Source organism: Vespa mandarinia, chromosome 1 (assembly GCF_050613455.1).
Source record: "Vespa mandarinia isolate Hongniang chromosome 1, ASM5061345v1, whole genome shotgun sequence".
Lineage (NCBI taxonomy): Eukaryota > Metazoa > Arthropoda > Insecta > Hymenoptera > Vespidae > Vespa > Vespa mandarinia.
In genome coordinates, this window is record NC_140810.1 from 5,517,694 (window position 1) to 5,539,148 (window position 21,455).

General features: G+C 34.8%; 2 protein-coding genes across 6 annotated transcripts; one reads left to right on the forward strand and one right to left on the reverse strand.

Moving 5' to 3' along the window:
- The first annotated feature begins 93 nt into the window (after positions 1 to 93).
- Positions 94 to 16,958, forward strand: LOC118444842 (uncharacterized). 4 transcript variants are annotated; one of them, XM_035873533.2, is made up of 9 exons: positions 94 to 527; positions 9,535 to 9,650; positions 9,859 to 10,033; positions 10,378 to 10,714; positions 10,886 to 11,189; positions 11,311 to 11,547; positions 11,760 to 12,997; positions 13,186 to 13,740; positions 13,846 to 16,958. In XM_035873533.2, exons 2-9 carry the CDS (start codon positions 9,561 to 9,563, stop codon positions 14,018 to 14,020), a joined length of 3,111 nt encoding a protein of 1,036 aa, XP_035729426.1. In that variant the 5' UTR covers positions 94 to 527; positions 9,535 to 9,560; the 3' UTR covers positions 14,021 to 16,958. The 4 variants fall into 4 exon arrangements, with proteins under 4 accessions (XP_035729426.1, XP_035729425.1, XP_035729428.1 ...); XM_035873532.2 differs by having other exon boundaries at positions 98 to 527; positions 11,269 to 11,547; XM_035873535.2 differs by having other exon boundaries at positions 98 to 527; positions 11,269 to 11,547; positions 13,824 to 13,989.
- A 2,079-nt stretch (positions 16,959 to 19,037) lies between these two features.
- LOC118444844 (uncharacterized) lies at positions 19,038 to 21,427 on the reverse strand. 2 transcript variants are annotated; one of them, XM_085663492.1, is made up of 4 exons: positions 20,307 to 21,427; positions 19,571 to 19,683; positions 19,398 to 19,488; positions 19,038 to 19,322 (listed from the first exon to the last, which is right to left on the reverse strand). In XM_085663492.1, exons 2-4 carry the CDS (start codon positions 19,675 to 19,677, stop codon positions 19,149 to 19,151), a joined length of 372 nt encoding a protein of 123 aa, XP_085519618.1. In that variant the 5' UTR covers positions 19,678 to 19,683; positions 20,307 to 21,427; the 3' UTR covers positions 19,038 to 19,148. The 2 variants fall into 2 exon arrangements, with proteins under 2 accessions (XP_085519618.1, XP_035729432.1); XM_035873539.2 differs by having other exon boundaries at positions 21,004 to 21,423.
- Positions 21,428 to 21,455: the final 28 nt, after the last annotated feature.

Below are 21,455 nucleotides of genomic sequence, written 5' to 3' on the forward strand. Positions count from 1 at the left end.
GAGAAGAATACACAGATCATAGTCGTCGTCGTCGTCGTCATTGTCGTCGTCATCGTCGTCGTGCGTCCGCGGAGGACTGATGCGAGAGTGTGCGCGTTCTGCATCAGTAGAGCAGCAGTAGCGGCGGCACCAGCGGCACAATCACCATCCTCATCGTTATTGGCAGTCGTTAGTACGTTATACCGTCAAGATGTAAGCTCACCGGCTTTCGAAGAAGAGAGAAAGTCTCGAGTTTGCCGCTATTGGCCTTCTTCGTTGAAGAATTAAAAGGGTTGCGAGTAAGAAAGAAAGAGAGAGAGAGAGAGGGAGAGAGAGAGAAAGCGAGAGAGAGAGAGAGAGTGTGTGGGAGTGGGAGAGAACGAAAGAGAGAGAGAGAGAGAGAGAGAGAGAGAGTGTGTGTGAGGGTGAAAGGGGAGAGGAAAGGCGTTGGACTACCGGGGGAGAAAGAAAGGAGGACGCGAGAATGGAGGTACCGAGAAAGGGATCGATCGCTTCCCGATAGCTGGCATGGAGGACACGGCATTAGGGTAAGTTAGCCGATTTATCCGGGATATGAATTCAGCCACGCACGGCCTGTATTTCTTATCCGACATCATCAGCCACATTCCACTCTTCTCAAGCACACGTCCACGAACGTCCACTTTAAAAAGATTCTTCTCGTATGGTTTCACATTAGGAATTTCTCTAAGTTTTCGGTGCTTTCTTTCTCCGTAAGTTAGGGGAAGGATTATCTAGTAAGAGATGATTATGGCAATGCGATTATCCGAGAATACTTACTTCTTAACTTTGGATTTATTATGACAGAGGGAAGGATGGAAAGAGAATGAGAGAGAGAAAGAGAGAGAAAGAGAGAGACAAAGAGAGATAAAATATACGATTAGCCTTTTAAGGATGAAATTTAAGTAAAAAGGATCGTTGCTCGCGACGATTACTATAAAATTGATAAATTTTCTGTACGTATTACCTAGGATTATTTGTTATGTATATCGCGATCAAAAATGTTCGTCCACGAGGAGGGAGGAGGATAGTAGTTTTTCGGAAAAAACTTTGGAAATTCGGAGAAGATTCGTGTTTATGATAGGGGAAATTAGATGATCGCGCGATAAAAGCTTGGTTCTTTCCATAGGGTGAGGCGAACCATCGACTAACTGACTGGCCGGTTTTCCCCGCGCGAAACTGACTTGGGGTAGTGCTTCTCTAAGCGTCGTTACAACTATGAATCATCTTCGTGATTAACTTACGAGACTTCTCTCTCTCTCTCTCTCTCTCTCTCTCTCTCTCTCTCTTTCTTTTTCTAAATTCATTCGTTCTTTTATTTTTTCTTTTATGGGAACAAACTGGTCCCTCGATTATCGATCCTCACGAGAAAGAAAATTTTTTATCATTTGAGGTATCGATTAAATGTAAAGAAAAATCATTGAAAAAAAACGAAAAGAAAAATAGATTTAATAAATAGCGTCGAGGTGTCATTAAATATATTGATACACTTTCCAATGGATGCAACATGTCGATGCATGACGTTCATGCTTGCGAGAGGCATCTAAAACTCGACGATAAAAACTGGTCGCGCGTGTTTTCGCTTCTCTTCGTAATATGGGCCTTCGTTTAGCGAGCATGGACGCGTTATGTCATCGGTCTCTCATGGTATCACTACGTTCGATCGTGCGGAACGTCATCGTGTGGCATCTATGTCTCTCAGTGCATTCTATTCGCGCGAATGAGCTCATCATCGTGCTTCCCTGCGCTTCCGTCAAAATTGCTAGCTCACTTTGTGAGACGATTCCGATCGTTTTACTTTCGCCCTTGTGTGTCATTTCTGTGGTACACTTATTGTGGTACAATTAACCGGGAGGTTAGATCTGGAAGGAAAATGGGCGCCACATTTTAATTAATTCCTCATACGTTTTTGATGAAAACAATATCGACGTTGAACCGATACGATCAACATCTTTCCTATAAATCCAATTTTATATTGAAAAAATCGACAATTTTAAATTGTACGTTAATTTTGACAATTTCCTTTCTCTTAATATAACAGGACGAATTTTATTTACGTATCGGAGATTAGTTTTGCTTAACGAGTACGTCTTTTGAATATTTTTTTTTTCTTTGTATAGTAGAAGGAAAAAAGGAGGAAGAAAGTATTTACTTACGATCTATCAATAAAAAAAGAGACTTTTGTCTCGCGTGAAATCTTTCGAATACGAGCAAAATCAATTTCTATTTTAGTAGCAGTTAACAACGCATCGGCTTGAAAGATATTGGGAGAGCGTCTGGGAGAGATCTTTCCTGCATCGCGTAAGTTGATCGTCACCGAGAAGAAATAAACTGGCGATCCAAATTTTCAGCACGGACAGAGTCCAATTTATTAATAATAGAACGAAGAGATTGATATCGCACGATCTTTACTTTTCATGTCGTTGAAATGCGATTAAAATTGCAAGGGCTTTTCTTTTGCTTTAGAAAAAAAAAAAAAAAAAAAAAGAAAAAACGAAGCGAAACCTTTTATCGCTAGGTAAATCAAAGCATCTATGTGATCGACGTTTTGAGAAAAATTTCTTCCTTCTTTTCCTTTAAAAAAGTTTTGACTTTGTTCGTTCAAAAACTTTCTTATGTAATGATTTCATATAAAATGATAGATACAGAAGGGGGTGGTGATAGAGAGAAAGATAGATAGATAGATAGATAGAGAGAGAAAGAGAGAGAGAAAGAGAGAGAGAAGGAGAGATAGATAGAAAGAAAGAGAAAGAGAGAGAGAGAGAGAGAGAGAGAGAAAGAGAGAATATTTTTTAATGGCCCTATCGAGCTGTACGAGCTCCGTGGTGCAGTTCGTGATGCATCGAGTATAAATATAGGGTCAAGGAAAAATTGTTGTCGCTTTCCGGGTTATATTTTATTACGGTACGACTTTTAAGATAGTTTACTTTGAATGTATATAGAATTTATTTCGTTTTATGGATCCTTGTAAGTATGTATAAGCTCATTTCTATGTACATATGCATATGTGCATGTGTAATATCGATCTTTCGAATATTTTTGTTAAGAAGCTTTGCCTCGCGAGGAAAGACGTTTCGTCTGACCTTTTCTTTTGCAAATCTAGTCGAAAGCTTTGCTCTTCGTAAAACTTTTCGGATATTGGCATCATTCCATAAACTCTACTACTACTATTACTATCACTATTACTAATACGATCATTCGCCTTTGACGTCTGTACTCGTTTTACCAACTTTCGCCTCTAGAAAGTTTAGCCTATTTAATTCGTACAAAATTTACTTTGCTTTACGCGATATCGATTTTCGTCAACCGACAATGTTAACATTTTTGATCCCCTTTGAAGAGATATCGATCCGGGAAGTGGGCTTTTCTTTTGAATGTGTTGGTAAAATTCAACACGACATTTCGTAATGTCCCACAGTGCGACTTGTTGAATATCTAAAACTCATTTCTCGTATTTCGAATGAATATATTATACATATATCTATGACCACGTATTTTTCCTATTGATTCATGTCTTTCCGTTTCTCGATTGAAGATCATTTAATTAAAAGTATCACAGTAGACATTTTGAATATCTCTACTTGAACGATATAATGATAACGTGACGCATAAGTATCATATATAATCATCTTCGTTGAGAATTTCCAGGAATTGACATAGATTGATAATGTGTGGATATCGATCGAATAATCGGAGTCCACTAGCTTTTGTGCTTAATACGGATAAAATGGGTGAAAAAGAGAAAAGACAAAATGAAGACGAATTTTCATTTATAATCGGATAAGTACCTATTGGTATACACACTACAGAGAGGAATATGTTTACGTAGTGCATATATATGCAAATAGTTGCCACTGGTTGAAAAGGTAGACGTACGTTTATCGACGGGCCTTTTCGTGTCATGAGCCGTACCTACGTTCAAAGAGATTACGTTACACTCGACAGAGACTAACTTGCATTCTCCTGTTGTCCGCTGGAGCATTTAATGTGGCTCCGATCTTATACTTCATTTAACGTCGGAGACAACGCTGGAGAGGTGATTATTAATTTCTTAATAACAATCTCGCGTCGTTGTCGTCATCCTCATCGATACAACTGTGTTCAATTATTTTTAGATTCCCGGATTTTTTATTCGGATTGCTATTCTCTCTTTCTCTCTCTCTCTCTCTCTTTCTCTCTCTCTTGTTTTCTCTTACATTTTCCTGGTTTTCGTAAAAGTTCAAGGTAGACATTATCACAATCGAACGCGATAGAATGCAAGCTATCGTCGTTCCCTTTTATCTTAGTTTTATTGGAACGAGTATAATCTACGTTGTCTTCGATTCACGAGTTTATCATATAGAAGAAACGATCTCCCAATTTAACTCGGGTCGTCCTCTGAGGCAGTTGAAGTGACGTTCAATTTTGCAGCTTATTTTTTCGATGTCAGAATTTTTTCATTCTTTTTATTCAAAGCAGAGCAGTTAACACTCGTGATTTGTTTTTTGTTAATTCTATCTTTCTTGGTTCTTCTATATCTTTTGTTTCAATAGGGGGTTTTTTTTTTGTCGGAAAAACTTCACTTCTGTTTCATGTACGTAAACTATCTCCTCGTTATTTTCATTGTTATTGTTGCTGTTCTTGCTACCGTTACTGTCCAAATATTTGACGTTTCAACGTAACATAGCGGTTGAGAGCACGAAACAAGCCAATTTTAATGTCGAATGTCCTGCATTCATTCTCAACCCACCACCCACTTATCCCTTTATAGTCTCTACCTATGACCTCTTGTAATGTTCATATCTTTCAAAAGCTTCGACCTTGATAATTAATTTTTCTTCCTTTTTTTCTTTTTTTTTTCCATTTTACCCTTGTCGTAATTCAAAACCTATGTTAACAATAATTGAGAATTTGTCTATTTAAAAAGAAAATGTAGTTTCCTTTAAATTGCGCCCAGCATCTTTCTTGTAAAATGTAGGTCAATCTCTCTCGCGATAGAACTTATGTAGATGCGATTTCTGGCGGGAATTATTGCAAACGCGCACCTTTATCCTCGTTTTTAGATCATTCACTTTCTTTCGCGTTTCTTTGGTATATTTTTAAACGTCGGTTCGAGCTTATCTCGATGATGCCGTGATTTTAAAGCAGCTCACACCGAATATAATTAAAATTCTATTGATATCGATCCATTCGAACTCTCATATTTCGGTAAAAATAAATTACTAGGAGAGAAAGACAGAAAGAGGGAGAGAGAGAGAGAGAAAGGAAGAGAGGAAGAGAGAGAGAGAGACGTGACACTTTGTTTTACGCTATTTCTAGGAATTATTATTATTATTATTATTATTATTATTATTATTATTATTATTATTATTATTATTATTATTATTATTATTATTATTCTCATTATCATCATCATTGTTTTTTATTATTATTATTGGAATTATTATTATTATTATCGTTATCATCATCATTGTTTTTCCTTTTTAATTTGATCTATATAAAGTGGAAATAATGTAGGATAGCAGAATAAATATAAATAATAAACACCCTTGAATTTGATTACATCATGATTCAGCAAGAATAGCTAAAAGTGCCGATTATTATGAAACATGTCGTTTTCTCTCATGTATGTATTGATACATTCAATATTTTCTTCAGCATTTTTTTTTCTTTCATGGAAAATATTTCGATTTCATTTTTGCCCCTTCAAAAATGTCCGATAGTGATGGTAAATATCGATTTATTTGTATGTTGATATTTCTGCGACATAGTATAGGAGTTAATACGTTTATATACGATGGAGAGAAAAGAAGGATAGAAAAGAAAGTAAAAGAAAAAAAAAAACTTCGTTCACTTATGCTAAGTATTAAGTCGATAATGTAATCATTCTTCTCGATGTTAAAATGTCCGTTAATACAATTTTAACGGACGATCTAATTGTTACCTAATATATCTTTCATTTTTCTATTCGTCTTTGTTTCTTCGTTGTCCTATTTTGCGAGTCTCATACAATTTAAATTCGAAACGAACGCAATAAGTACTTAAATAGATATATTTTTTTTATCATTACTTTTTCTCTTTTTAACAAATGGATTTCAGTAGAACGACGCTTTCGAGCTGTCTTCCTTAGTACGATAATTGCTTCTAAGCAATAACGCAACCAGGAGTCATCCTGGAACAGGAAATTCTTGTTTGAATATCCACAGGAAGGAGAGCTATTTCGTCGTGTGACATTTTAGTTATTCACCGATCGCGAAAGGGAATTTTATTGGGATTGAAATAATTTAAAGGGGACGATTTATTTGTTGCGATCGTTGAGCATAATGTTAAAGTTAGATCCCTTAGCTCTATTACTTATTGAAAGATCGTAACAGTTATATATCGAAATAATGAATGTATTTCTCATGAATTTCTTGAATAAAATTATATCGAATTATACGTAAAATTTTATTTGGTACAGATTTTATCCGAGATTTTATATATTTTTAATATCATTTAAAAGTAAAAGAGATAATATTATAAAACTAAGTGTCTCGAATAAACATATATCTACTTATGTATATCTGATTTCAATAATATCGTACTTGAAAACTTCAATCATAGATTTTATTCATTTATCACGCGCGTGCACGTACATAAATACATACATACATACATACATACATACACACACACACACACACACACACACACACACACACACGTATATTTAATGAAAAAAATATAATGATTTAAATAAAAAAGCAAAATGGAAGGAATTGTTTTAAACAAAAAGTTGTCTCGTCTATTAATTGATCAAGATGGCGGTTCGTGCATTTAGCAAAGAACGAGTCGACTATACGGGGTTGGAATTAGCTTGTTAAAGAAGAGATAAGCTTCGTTAACACGATAGATCTTTTTCCGTAATAGGTCGTTCTCAGAGAGAAGTGTGTTCGCGCAATGGTACGTTTTCCCAGGATGCAGTCATGCTTGACGACCTATTTATCTGACAGATACGATTTACCTGGTTTGTTCATGGGACTAACCACCGTTAGCGCAACAACAGCGCTTTTGTACTTCGGCACGACCTTTTTCTTCTCTATTGCATGCTATTGTATGTATGGACGTATGTGTACTACAGCTTCTCCGTTGTCCTAATAAAATTAAAAAAGCGAGAAATAAAGGGACATCGCTGTCTTTAGCACGAACATGTTGTCTATCTCCTCTGTGTTTCGTGAACAATGATCGAATGGAAAAAATAAAATTAAGAAAAAGAAAAAATGTATAAAAGAACGAAAAAAGAACGTATTCTTTCTTGGAAAAAAAGAATCTTAACTTGAAATAGTTCTTTCTTTTTGATGCGAATGTATTTTTTTTCTATTTTTTTCTTTTTTTTTTTAATATTTTTAAACGAACAATCACTCCTTTAATTTATTAGTCTTACATTATTCTCGGTTCGTCTTTTATTCTTCCCCAAAGTTTCTTCTTTCTCCTGGTATCGAGGGAACGAAAACGGATGAGAATATTGCTCGATATGGGTCGACCTTCTAGAAAATAGTTCATCCGTTCTCTGATCATATTAAAAGGAAAAATAAAACGAAGCTCGGCTTATGATTTCATGAGCAATATCTCATTTCAGTGTTTAAGTACAAGGAGAATAAGATTCACATTACAAGCGTACGATTTTATGTCTCTTAAAAATATAAGTAATTTATCGGAAAAATCCTCGAGGAAAAGTATGAAATATTTGTTTTTATTTTCAATCGAAATCTAGGCGTGACAAATTCGCGATAAGCGAGTTAATATTCTATGAATTTTAATTTTTCGAGTAATTAATCGGTTAAGCTGGATAATCGATTAATTAGCATCATCTGCATGAATAATCAAATGTTAGTATGTCCATTTGATATAATTTCATTTGAAGTAGGTCGATGGAAATCTGAACAAAAAATAAAAAGAAAAAATCAAGTTCCAGATCAAAAAATCAAGTAATCGAATTCTCAATGTGAATACATTGAAAAGATTAATCGACAAGGAGCATTGAATTTTCATGTAGATTTACGTTGATTTGAAGTGCGTAATCAAGGTTACCGGATATCTCAACGTCTGTTATGTCAAATGCAATGCTAGTGCAGATCTATTGAGTATAATATTCAGTCTGTTCACGTACACGTGAATGTAGTACGTGCTAACGTTCACGATTATTAAAAATACGTATGTAGGTGCGATCTTTCCTTCGCTCGAATTACGTTTTATTGGTGATATAACGCGATTAATATTTAACGAAATGAAAATCCGTTAAACTTTGAAAATGACTTAATTTCCGGTCGCGACGATTAGAATATATTTGATATAACGATAGTACTTTTCACAAAGTGAAATATCATTTCGTTCGATTTCTTAGAAAAGTTTCGTTTGAAATACACGTTCAAAATATTTTAAAGAACGTAAAGAACAAAAATTTTCGATTTTAGCATCGTTTGAAATAGAAAAATTAGAAGAGATAAATATAATTTTTCTCGAACAATCTTAATGCCATTCTTCAAGCAGCCTTTGTCCGAAGTGTCTTCATTCGCTTCATCATTTTACTCCCTTCTTATTCAATGCATTTACGCGCCCTTTTACTCCTACGCTTGCATTCATTATACGTCGTTAATGGGCACTCGACACGGTTGTTTCATGTTACTTTCGATCTATCATACAATACGTACAAGAATTTTACACTTAGAACTGTCCTGATAACCTGTTTAGAAATTTTTGTTTTGTTTTGAGATCGGAATCAACAACTATCTATCGACTATATTAAATCTTTTTCATAGTTGCTATTGGAAAATGAAAGTTCGGAGAATCAATTAGTGAACGTTATTTATGAAAAGGTAAGCTTTGTTGGCCTGTTGAAGCTCCGCCCATCTTCAATGACAAAGTTAGATTATGCGATGCGACGGCAAGCTTTAAACTTTAAGTCACGTTCACGATCGCTGAGAGATGGTCTTTATACATGGCCTCCGCAGATCCTAAAAAGGAAAAAAGCAGTAATTTCATATATTTCGAAGTTATAATGAGTTTTGAGATTTAAAGCAATGTTGAAAATTACTCGCATTATTGGGGTGAAAGTTATGACAACGTAGCACGTTTTTATAGTTCGAGCGGTTGTTAGCATAGAGTATGAAGTAGTACGATAGTAACTTGTAATTATACCTAGCATATTATATAGTACACCCACATAGTCATGTTCATCGATTTTCCATCATGGAAGATCATTAGTAGAACGCAATATATGTACGATTATTTTTTTGAATGTTTGCTTGAACCCTTAACGATCGCTTCTCTATCGATTTTAGTTAATACAAGTATGTAGTAATATACTCATAGACCTTTCATATATCTACATCGATCGAGAAACGGAGAGCAAGTAATATGTAATGTTAGAAGAATTAAGCAATGTATTCAGAACATGTTAAAAACAATACATCCTTTAAGTGAACATAGTTACCTTAATATACGTAGATATCGTCGAAATCTTTTTAATTGATAATAAAGAAGAATTATAATCGTCTTTTTTGTTCATCGGCTTTCCAGTATCTCCGAGGTCCGAGCTATCGAATATGGCATCAGGATTGCCGAGCGCTCGTCAGAGGAAGCTTGGACCAGCACCAATAGCGTCCTTCGAAGACCTATCGGACGAGGTGGAAAACGTGAGTCCCCCATGAGTCCTCCCTGAGTCCTACTTCTTATCGACTCTCCGAGACCCACTCGGCTCACGAGAATCGAGCACGTGTGTTCCCTCTCCGAGTGTCGCACGTCTTCCTCTTAAACTTTGGAGGCGCCTGAACCCCGAAGTTCTACACCTTCAATTCCAAGACTGTGATCCAACGACAAACCAGTCTACGAATTTGAATGCAGGGGGAACCAACGACACGAATGCCAGGCATCATCGAGGTCGCCACCCCGGCAACGCCTGGTAGTTCGCTAAAGACACCCAGCACACCAAGAATTGATATCAGCCGGGCGAGCAGTTCCTCTCACCATGAGGATAGTAACTCCAGGGAATCATCACCCGAAAGAGAGCTTCTCGCAGGTATACTTACTTTATCTTTCTTTCTTACAGAAAATAAATCTTTTTTTCATTGGATTTGAAGTAAGCATTCTCTCTCTCTCTCTCTCTCTCTCTCTCTCTCTATATATATATATATATATATATATATATATATATGTATATGTGTATATATCTGTTTTTCTTTGTCTTCTCTGTTTTCTCAGAGAAAAAGTTTCCTTTATATAATATTACTTTTCTAAAACATTATCAGTAATGATCCATGTCTCTGATTAATGGAATTATAATTACAAATTGAGTAATACAAGAATAATGAATTTTATTTATTAAAGATATAATGAATTTATAAGAACTTTACTTTGTTTCAGGTGGAGATCCTCCTCCAGGGAGTAAGCTGACCTTAGGTTATAAGGAAGATGCTCAGGATTTAAGATCGTCAACGGAGGAATTGGACTTACAGGATCCCATACACGAGCAAGATCTCAGGAGGGAATCGAAGAAAGCGAGAAAACGAAGAGAAGATGGATCGCAATCGGATTATAGTGGTGGAACAAGGCAAACACAAGACAGAGAACGAAAGGATAGTAATTGCTCTGAAATCATCCTCCTTAACATCAGTGGTAGAACCTCGAGGTTGTCTTCCGTGGGAAGTCAGGGTTCTGGTGTTTCTGGAAAGCTCTCAGTGGTGTCGGGTACTTCCTCGAGGTATAGATTCGTTAGTTTTCAATTTACTTTATTTACGATCAGTATTTATATTCTAAATAATATCGACGAGAAAATCGTTTCCATTATTTTCTTATAATTAAAAAAATAATGATCTATCTGTCAATAGTCATCAATAAGGTAAAAAGATTTTCTTTTTCTTAATCATTCTAGGTCACCGAGTCCGCACAAATGTCTATTAGAAACGTCCTTTTGTGGCAGCAAGCCGACTTTAGCTGATAACTTGATCGAACCATCGAAGCCGGAAACCGAAGACTTGGAAAAGATTCTGTTGAAACGCGAAGCCGACACCACTAAAGCGTTAATTCCAGAAAGTATTAAAGTTTCTATGGTTGGTGGTAATTTGAAACCAGATCCTTTGGATAAGCCAAGAAGACGTGGCCGTGAAGAAAGAAAAGAGATTTTTAAGAGAGAAGTGGAAATTACTAAGAGATTCTTAGAAAAGGTTAACATAGAGGTACGCTTAAGTTTAATTTAAATTATTATTTATAATTGATAGAGTATTTTTTGGAAAACCTATTGTGTGATTTTTTTAGGTACCAATTATTCGTAAAACATCTGAATCAACGCAACAACAGCCAGCGAAAACCCAGTCTCAAGAAGTTCAAAAGCCCGCGACCCTCGATTTTAACGACAAACGAAAAAAAGCTCAGAATTTTAAAGAGATCGTCCAAACGACACCAACGGCGAGTAGTTTAATCAGTAGTCCTAAATTACCGAGACATCAAAAGGTGTTTGATCTCGGTACCGAGGGATCGCGGACACCTAGTCCATCTTCCGTATCAAGAAAAAGCAGTTTTGCCTCTTTATTCAAGGTAAAGTGATATGTTTCAAAAGCTTTCAAAAACAAAAAAAAAACAAAAAAGAACACACACACACGCACACACGTACAGAGAGAAAGACAGTTAACGCTTTTAGTACCTTTCGCTTTGTCACTATCGAGCTATTGTAGTCTACCTATGCCTGGTAAGCGAAACGCTTTTAGTCAAGGAGTGATCCTAAAGGAAAGTATACTCTGTTCCTCAAGACCAGGACTGATGGCAGCGTACTGAGCCCAGGATCACCATCGCCCAGTACGAAGCCACGAAGGAGTTTAACGTCGAAGATAAAGGACACCACGGAGAGCCTGAGGAGCAGATCAAAATCACGCGAGAGAGTCTCCGTTGATAAGAATTCTAGTTTGAAGAAGGATTCAAAGAACAAGAATGTTTTCTCCTCGACCTTGAGTCTCTTTAAGAAACGCGAGAGGAAGAAGAGTTACGACGAGGCGATAGCTACTTTCTGTGGAATCGAGTGCGACATCGATACCGTTGATCAACCGTCATTGGAGAGTATCGGCCAGGTCGAATTTACTTTTAATACGGAAAAGGAAAGACGTAAGGATGATTCGATCTTCATCAGCCTTCACGCGGACGACAGGAATTACGAGGAAGCTTTACCATCTGAAAGTGTTTCGATACCGTTAGAAACACCAACTAAATTATTGGACGAATATGAATCCGAATCTCATGCTGGTGGCATAATGATGACGGAAGTTTCTATAGAATATCATCATCCTCCAGTCGCTGAGGTGAGAACAGAAGCGAGGATAGAGAGTACACCATCAAAGAGATCTTCTTGGGAGAATCAAATGTCACTTAGCCCGTCGAAAGATTCTCAAGTATCGACAAGTGGTTCGAGAGATTCTAAAATAGGTACACAGAGTATGAAGAGCGTAGAAAACACAGTAACAAAATCCTCGTCACCGTCGAGCGAAGTCAGGCCGACTTCTGGATCATTACGAATGTCCAGTAGCTCTTCCAGAGATTCGATCGCGAAGAAAATTCCTGATGCTCCGAAGATCAAGAAGAAAAGTAAGGAAGAACAGCAAATATTACCACGCGAAAAAAAAGAGGAAATTGTTCCACAACAAAAAAAGATAGCAGAAAGTGATGTCCCTGGTACGAAGACTACCAACGAATATAAGAAATCAGATTTTCTAGATGATGGATTATCGGTTAAAGCGGCGGAAACTGATCTAGTAAAAACATCTAGCATAATATCAGATCTTGATCATAACAGTTCTGAGTCTGAGAGAGATTCCGAGATAGAGTTCATTCGAAATAAGGCTGAGAAAATTACTGAGGAGTTACCCGATGAACGAAAGGGTCTTTTCAACGAGGAAAGCTTCGAAGAAGATCTTCCATATATTCCGACTACTTTGCCTTTAGAAAAGAGCGTAGCTGTACCGATTCTACCTGTGAAACAACGACTTCAAGAAGTTAGGTATGAGACTAAAATTACTCGTTCTCTCTCTCTCTTTCTCTATCTATTTATCTATCTATCTATCTATCTATCTCTCTATCTCTTTCTCTCTTTCTTTTCCCCTAAGTGCCTTTAAACACAGATATATATATATATATATATAAATAAGATGTATTTTGTAGAAATTTTACGATTATTTTCGATTTCAGAACGATTCCAATCGAAAGGCCACGTTCAACGACGCCCATAAATCCAACTCTATTGGATGAATTTGTGATGCAGACATCCCTAGACGAAAGACGTGTTGAAAGAATGAAGATATCTTTACCACGCGAGGATAGTTTTAAATTGAAGAGTCCAAAGAGACACGCTGCTAATACTTTCACCGAGTTTGCGGGTAAAGTAACGGATGGTGGTCGTAATAGAGGTGCTGGAAAATCTCCCAGTCCACCACCTTTACCACCGAGAGCACCAACTAGACCCAACAATTGGATAAATTTTGAGGAGATCCCGGAGAAGAGAAAGGCACCGAAAATAATTCAAACGATTCCACGTACCGAGGACGAAGTTAAGACCACCGGTTACAGCTACGTTCAACCTGAAGAATGTAGATGTGAGTGTCACGAGGAGTCGAGAAGAGCTTCGATCCGAGAGGCAACGGCAACGAGGACTTCTTCATGTAGTAGCAACGGAGAACGGGCATGCAATGGTGAGAATTGCATCCTGCCAACCACGAGCTCTGTCGATCGTGCCAGCATCGTCAGGTAAACGCACCTGGGTACGATCATGGATCGAATATAATACACATTTTCGTCGAATAATCTTGAAAGGCGCTAGTGTTGAGTAGAAGTCTGTTTCTGTACTTTCAGTGACAGCTCCTTGGAATGTAGCTTGAGCATCGAGGACAACCAGATTACCGGCCAAGCTGTCATTGGTCAGCAGATCCTTGGCTCGGGGAAACCTTTCGGCATGGATCTCGACGTGAGATCGAATCGATCGAGTATCGTTTCTCAGGAAGAGACTGATGAGAATTCGCATCAATAATAGTACGGAAGCGACAAAGAAACGTATCTAATCTTATTAGAATCTTTCGGAATTCGTTCGATCGTTGATCGCTGCAGAGATCATTGAGAACATCATACGAGGATCGAAGATACATCAAAAGTGTGCTCCGATCGAAAAATCGATCATATCGAACATTTCGATTAATTTCAATATCTATCCTGATATATTTTATCGGAATTGGTATTCGATAATCGATCTTATGATCATGATCATCCGAGAGTCTCCTTCGAATTGTTATGTAAAGGAACAAAAAAAAAAACTAGCACAATGACGCACGTAGGTAAAGTAAGCGATGCCTCGCTGCCAGCTAAATAATAATATAGAAAGATTTTAGGTAAGAATAATAAACCAAAATTTGGACTGAAACGAACGGAACAGAACGCTCTCGTTGTAAAAGATCGAAGGGATATTGTTATCGATTTTCGGATCTCTCTCTTTCTCTCTCTTTTTCTCTTTCTTTCTATTTCATAATCTAAACTTTCGTCTCATGCATTTGCATTTGCCGCGATTAAATTTCTTTATATTTGTACGTGTTTTTCGAAGGTCGAAGAGTTCGTTTGCAAGATTTATTAGCGATTATTGATCATCGTGTTTGTTCCGACGTTTACAAGTATAAATACGTACAACGTATATATACCTTCGTTTCTGCGTTTTGTTACGTTCGTAAGTCCGCAATCGTGCTTTGAAAGAAACTTGAAGATGTTTAAAGAAAAAAGAAAAAAACAGAAAAATGAGAAAAGGTCAAAAAAATTCAAAATAATAGGATCTCTCTCTCTCTCTCTTTCACTTTCTCTCACTCTATCTCTCACTCTCTCTCTCACTCTATCTCTCTCTTTCTTTCTCTCTCGGATTTTGATCTCTTTATCATTTACAAGCGGTCATTAGCCGGTATGCAGACGTCGAGCAATGATTTGTCCTTATCGAAATAAATCGACCAACAAAAGTATAAACAAAATTTGCGCTCCGATGGACGTCGCTTTTCATTTAAAATCTCACTATCTCCATCTTATCGTCGAAATTCTTATCGGTGCTCGGGGAGTTGATCGTTGGCAATATGCGAGAGCCTCGACGTCACGAATCCTTCCATCTTTCGAAGAAATTATTTTATCGACTGTTGTATACACTGATCGCGAAGAGGGGAGGTTTCGTTACGGTCGTTGAAAAATTAGGCACTCGAAATATGAACGAATATGATCGCGTAGCTAGCATTCTCCTCATCATTTGTTTACTCATTTAATCGAAGAAAGTGGCGTCTTGAATGTAACTTCATTTCCTCCCGTATCTTTGATGCTTGTGCATTTAACGAGCAAATGCAGAAATATTTGGTGAGTAAACCGACTTACATAAAATGTTGAATTATTTAATACATGGGTAACTTTGAGTTCTCCAATTTCTTCGGCTTTTACAACAGTGAGAAGCAAGTATTTACTTATGTTTGCGATTATTTTTATTTTCCGTTGTAAATAGATACATATGTACTAATTTGTTAGCGAATATCATGCTAATGCTTGACTCTTTGCAAAATGGAGAGTTTCGTTATTAGAATGAGGATTAGGGAAAAAAATAGAGAAAGGCGAAGCATATCGCAATGGCAAATGGAATTACGTATTCATCTACCTCTTAAGAATCGTATCAAATGGCGTACGAAGAAGGGACGGCGAGACTCTCGACTTCGACGTCCACGATGCTGCCTGCAGAAATACAAAAAAAATAAAAAAAAAATATATATGTATAAAAAAATAAAAAACGAGACAATTTAGACGCACGAGGATTAGCGAAAAAAATGTAAACAAGTTGCGTTAACGATCGTATTGTCTGACTTGATTTCTTTCAATAAAAAAGAAAATTTATATTCGGATTAATTCTAATTTAAAAATGATTTTTTCAAAAATTACTTTGTCATTTGATTTCTTTTGATATAGCACTTTGAATAGGTTTGATTTTTTTATCGAATGAAACCAAGTCAGAAAGATTTCGAGATTAGAGCTTCTTTTGTTGCATGCACGGAGAACATAGTTTCTCGAGAATGATTCGAAGCGAGTCTTACGTTCTTAACGAAAATAGATGACGTAATCATAAACGATCATCATCGTTTTCGCTGAGAATCTTACATTTCTAATGTTTACGTCATTTGAAGTATCGAGCATGTATCATATTGCTCGTAACTCTTATTGTGTTCAAAGTGGAATACTGACTCGCTGACTTTTACGACGTACAACAGCAGCAAAGAGAAATAAACATAAACGCAAGCAGCAAAAACTATTTCCTTTCGTGATGTACCGAACGAGTAATTGTTGAAAAAAAAAAAGAAAAAAAAAAGGAAAAGAAAAAGATGCATACTTATTTATCGTACTATATATATTTCTTTTTTTCTTTTATATTCAAATTTACGATGTTTTTCATACTTTTTCATTAGATTGAGTAAGATGCTATTAAAAATTTAAATGAAGTAGAATTAACGTAACAAGTATAATAGCATTTTACCCAATTCGAAATGACATGCAGAAAAAGAAAAAGAAAAGAAAAACAGAATAGAAAATTTTCCATCGTTTTCAAACTTTTATTCGTTTTATTCTTAGAGTATCACTTAATAGATACTGATCTTTACGCTGGAGAAAAAACTGGTGTGATAATTACTCGCTCTGCGTACAAGGGAAGATTCTCTTCGAATTGCCGTAACTGCGTACCGGAATTGAAACGAGTTCTTGCAGAGTCGTTATTTCTACTTATGCTTCTCTTCCTCTTCCCGTCTCCACGGATGTAATGATCATGGCGACGAGGAAGCGATTCATAAAACTAAATCGTACATTTTCGAACGTATATGCATACGTAAATAATATAAATACATACATACATACATACATACATACATACATATTAAGCGATCGTTGTAAATGTTCTTTTCTCCTTTCAAATCTGTACATTGCAAAAAGACCAAAAAAAAAAAAAATAAGAAGAAGAAAGAGAATAGTAAAAACTAGGAAGATATTCGCAATCGTTCACAACCGGTCATTTATGGAAATGAAAGCATCATCGAAGGGCGACGCCATCGATTCTTTACGACAGTAATTTAGTGTATCATACAATATATATATATATATATATATATATATATATATATATACATATATATATACACATACATATATACATATATATACATATATATACATATATATATATGTAAATGTGTATATATGTATGTATATATACACATATACGTATATATAGCTATTTTTCTCTTGGTTACTAATGTTCGTTTTATAACGAAGACGATTTTCAGAGTATCTATATTAAAAAAAATACTTGTAAGAAAGCTGAGGTGACCTTGAGCTCTTCGAGTCTACCCGCGCGTGTGTTCAAAATTTTTCTCTTCTATCTCCATTTTTCTTTCACTCTCCTCTTCCTTCAATTTAACTTCGGAGAAACTAAACGATCACAATATTCTCCTGAAGATTAATCTCGCAAACATGACATAGTTATTTTGAAAGTATTCGGACGATCTCGACGTTTATTCTTTTTTTTTTTTGTAATGTGAATTTCGAACGTCGAGTGAACTTAAAAATAATGCTTCGAATCGACTCTTGTATACAAGATTATTTGGTATATACAAGAGAAAAAAAAATATAGAGGACCGACGGATATCTGAATATCGTATATACAAGCATGATTAAACGTCGTTTTTCTATATAGGTCTTTCTACGTACACATACATATGTGTATGTATGTACGTATATGAAATTAAACATATTTATAGTTATGTAATTATAGTTTTTCGAATGATATTCGAACGAAAATACCGATGGTTTATACGGCAATATGTTTTTTCTACTTATCATACTTCGTCCCTTCCATGTGTAAAGTATTCCCAAGCATATTTCTTAGAAATAGTCAGGAGGCAATTTGTTAAATGTTAAACTTAAATTTGTTTCGTTGGTTGTGTATTCTCTATTTAAAATATATTCTTCTCGTATCTCCATTCCAACGACATTAACGAAAGTATGTTTATTAAATAAACGAAAACGATCTCATCGACGGGCGAAATGAAGTACGACGCAAAATATTCAAATTTATGCTTCTTCGGCTCGTTTCATATTTCATAAACATACACGTATAAACATGAATACAATCATTTTACTCAACGAAATTATTCGTTTATACGTACTACATATATACATACGTACTTACGTACATATGTCGTCGATCGATTTAAAAAATTAAAATAAATAAAAACGCGTGATACTCTGCCATATTTCGAAAGGCTCAAGAAGACCTACTAGGCTCATGGTAATTTTTAAATAAAGAAAAAAAAAAGTAAAGAAAAAAACAAAACAAAAAAAATAAAAGATTTTTCGGGATCGTGACAAGTGCCCGAGCGAGTTTATGGGCGCACATTCGAGGAAAATTCGTTTCCATCCTTTTTCTTATCGGTGTAATCGAAAGTAGGGAACAAAAAACGTGATTTCTCGATGATATGATGTTATACAGTTCCTCGGACCTGTCAGTAACGATCCTTTAGCAATACGCGAATACGTTCATGTTTATTTTTAAGGCACTAGATTATCAAGAGGTAAAAGAATATCTCAATGTTTCTAATATTATGTACATAAGACGGAAGTACATTTTCGAAACGCTAATTACATTACAAGACATATTCGACGAATGCTCATGTTCGAATAAGAAAAAAGAAAAGAAAACAAAAATAAAATATTTATGTGTTTTGACGTATGGTTAAATCATTTCAACTACTATTATTACTACTATTATTACTATTACTATTAAACTCTCGAAGATTATGTCGAATCAAGAGTAATCGACACTAAAAGTCTCTCTACAATTATAAATAGAATAATTTCCTAAGATTCCATCGTTATTCCCATCGTTATAGAAATTACGATAAATATTTTGCGCAAGTTTGCGAATCTAACTGTAAAAGAGGAAAAGGTCGCTGATAGAAAGAAAAGAAAAAGATGAAATAAATAAAAACGGAAGAAAATATTTAAGCACATATTCTGTTACATGATGCACAACAGTAAAATTTTATCTATACAACATTATTGCCTTGAAACAATGTCCTTTTTAATCCTGCAAAAATACTTTCGAAGGATTATAATCTGACGTAACTTATATCATGAGATCTTGGAGGTGAACCGTTCGAATCCTTCTTCTTATTAACATCTTCCTTTTCTCTCGCGTCCAATACAATTGGTTGTTCATCGTCGCGTAAAAACAATGTTGTTGTGGTTGTTGTTACAGTAGAATTATTGTCTTGAAGAGATTGCTAAAATTATGAGCGATGTTAAGAAGATTTTTTACTCTCTCTCTTTTTTTTTTTTATATTTTTTTTATTACTCACTTGCATAACGTTTATAAGGAAGAGAAAGGCAAGTAAAGTTAAAGCACTCAAAGCAGCTCCATTGCCACCACCTTTATGTCCTTTATAACCACTGAAATGTAAACAATGAAGTACTTTTAATTTTAATTACGATAACTTTGTAAACAGATTCTTTTGAAATTTCCGATAATTACCCGTTTGAGCTATGGTGATAAGAACCCCATCCGCTATGATAACGATCGACGGGCGTGTACGGAGTTTTTTCAAAGGAACCAAAATTCATCAATGCTTTGAACGTCATCTTAATCTGGAAAAAAAGAAATAAACATGTTATTATAGAATTTTATGATTCCTATCAATCAAATTATCAAACGTCATTCATTTTATTTTATATAAATTCAGAAAGAATATAATCGGTAAATATCTCTGGAATAAATTGAAATATTGAAAAAAAAATTATTTATTAATTAATAATATTAATATCTCTAAGTAAATAACTTTTTATATATTATTAATAACTGCGTTAGCAAATGCCATTTATCAATAGGATAATTTGTTTAACTCTTATGATAGACGAAGAATTCTTACAAGCATGTTAAAAAGAATAGTCATTATATACGAGCATAAGAAAGTGTTTCAGTTTTATTATATCACTTTAACACGGCACTTACAATCATAATTATCGATAATGTATAGAGTTTTCATCTATCTTAAGATATAATATTAAATTTTTACGTGGATGTATTTGGTGCGTTTATTAAAAAAGCTTTATATATACATATTTCTTTTTTTTTTTTCTTTAAATCTAAAACTTGATAGTATATGAAATATAATTTTTAAATGGACCATTTGATTTATTTTTTTTTTATTTATTCGTTTCATACGTATTCGTAACTTGTACATGTTTTATATAAAAAAATGTTCATTCACGTTAATGCTTTAAACGAGGAATAGATACATGGTTCTTTGACTCTACGCTCTTGGAATGCGGTCGACACGGAGCTACAATCTTTTCTACTTAGCAGACAGCAGGTTGGCGAACGTATTTTATGAAAACGTATATGAGTTCTCTTTTCTTTTCTCTCTTTTTCTTTCTTTTTCTCGTTCATTCATTCTCTCATTTAAATAAATCCAACAGATAAATTTTAATATGTCATATATATATTTCTTGTATTAAAAATTTTTTGATTAATATCACTCATTATTTTTTTCCCCTATGAAAAGAAATAATTTCTTTTTTAAATAATTTTAATATCAGATTTAGAAATTAGTTTGTATAATTGATTTAAAATTATGTTTTTATTAAAAATTCTCAAGGCATTATGGCATTTTTTCTTATATTTTATATATATGATTAATTTTATATATTTCTTGTTTTTTTCTCTCTTTTTGATTGCTTCTCTGCAATATGTATATGTAGTTTAATATATCGGAATAATTTGCAAATAGTTTTAGTTTTAATCAATATATCTTCCTGAATATATTTATTAATGAAATCACGTAACTTCCCTTTTTCAGCATTAAATGAAATGCTTGCGTAATTAGAAAGTATCGTGAAATTTACTGAATGTCATAAACACAGTGCGACGAATACGTATATGCGTTTAGAGAGACAAATGCTGCTTACCTTCGCAAAATTTGAAAAGTACTCTGACGCAAACGTAGAAAAGATTCACATGCCGTTGACGAAACTAAGAACTTTCTTAAGCGAGATTCACAGAACGACTGTTCTGTGAATCACCTATAAATTCGTCATTCGACTTTTTCTTTTTTCTTTTTTTCACGGTTTATGCATTCTTTGAGCCTAAGTACTTCCTCGATAATTTCTCAGCCGTAAATGTTTTCCGGACCTTGAGCAACAAAAGTGTGTTCCTCGTTGTTACCTTTAATTTTGTTTGTTTTATCTTTGTCTGTCATTTTCTAGGTCACATCCGATTGTAAAAGCTGATAATGAAGTTATTTTCAAAAATACAGCTGCGTTGAAATTATTATTCATTTTTTTTTTGCTATATTTATGATTATTCATCTTAAAAATAATTTCATAATAAATATTTGTCTTTTTAATGCGACAAGTTCAAT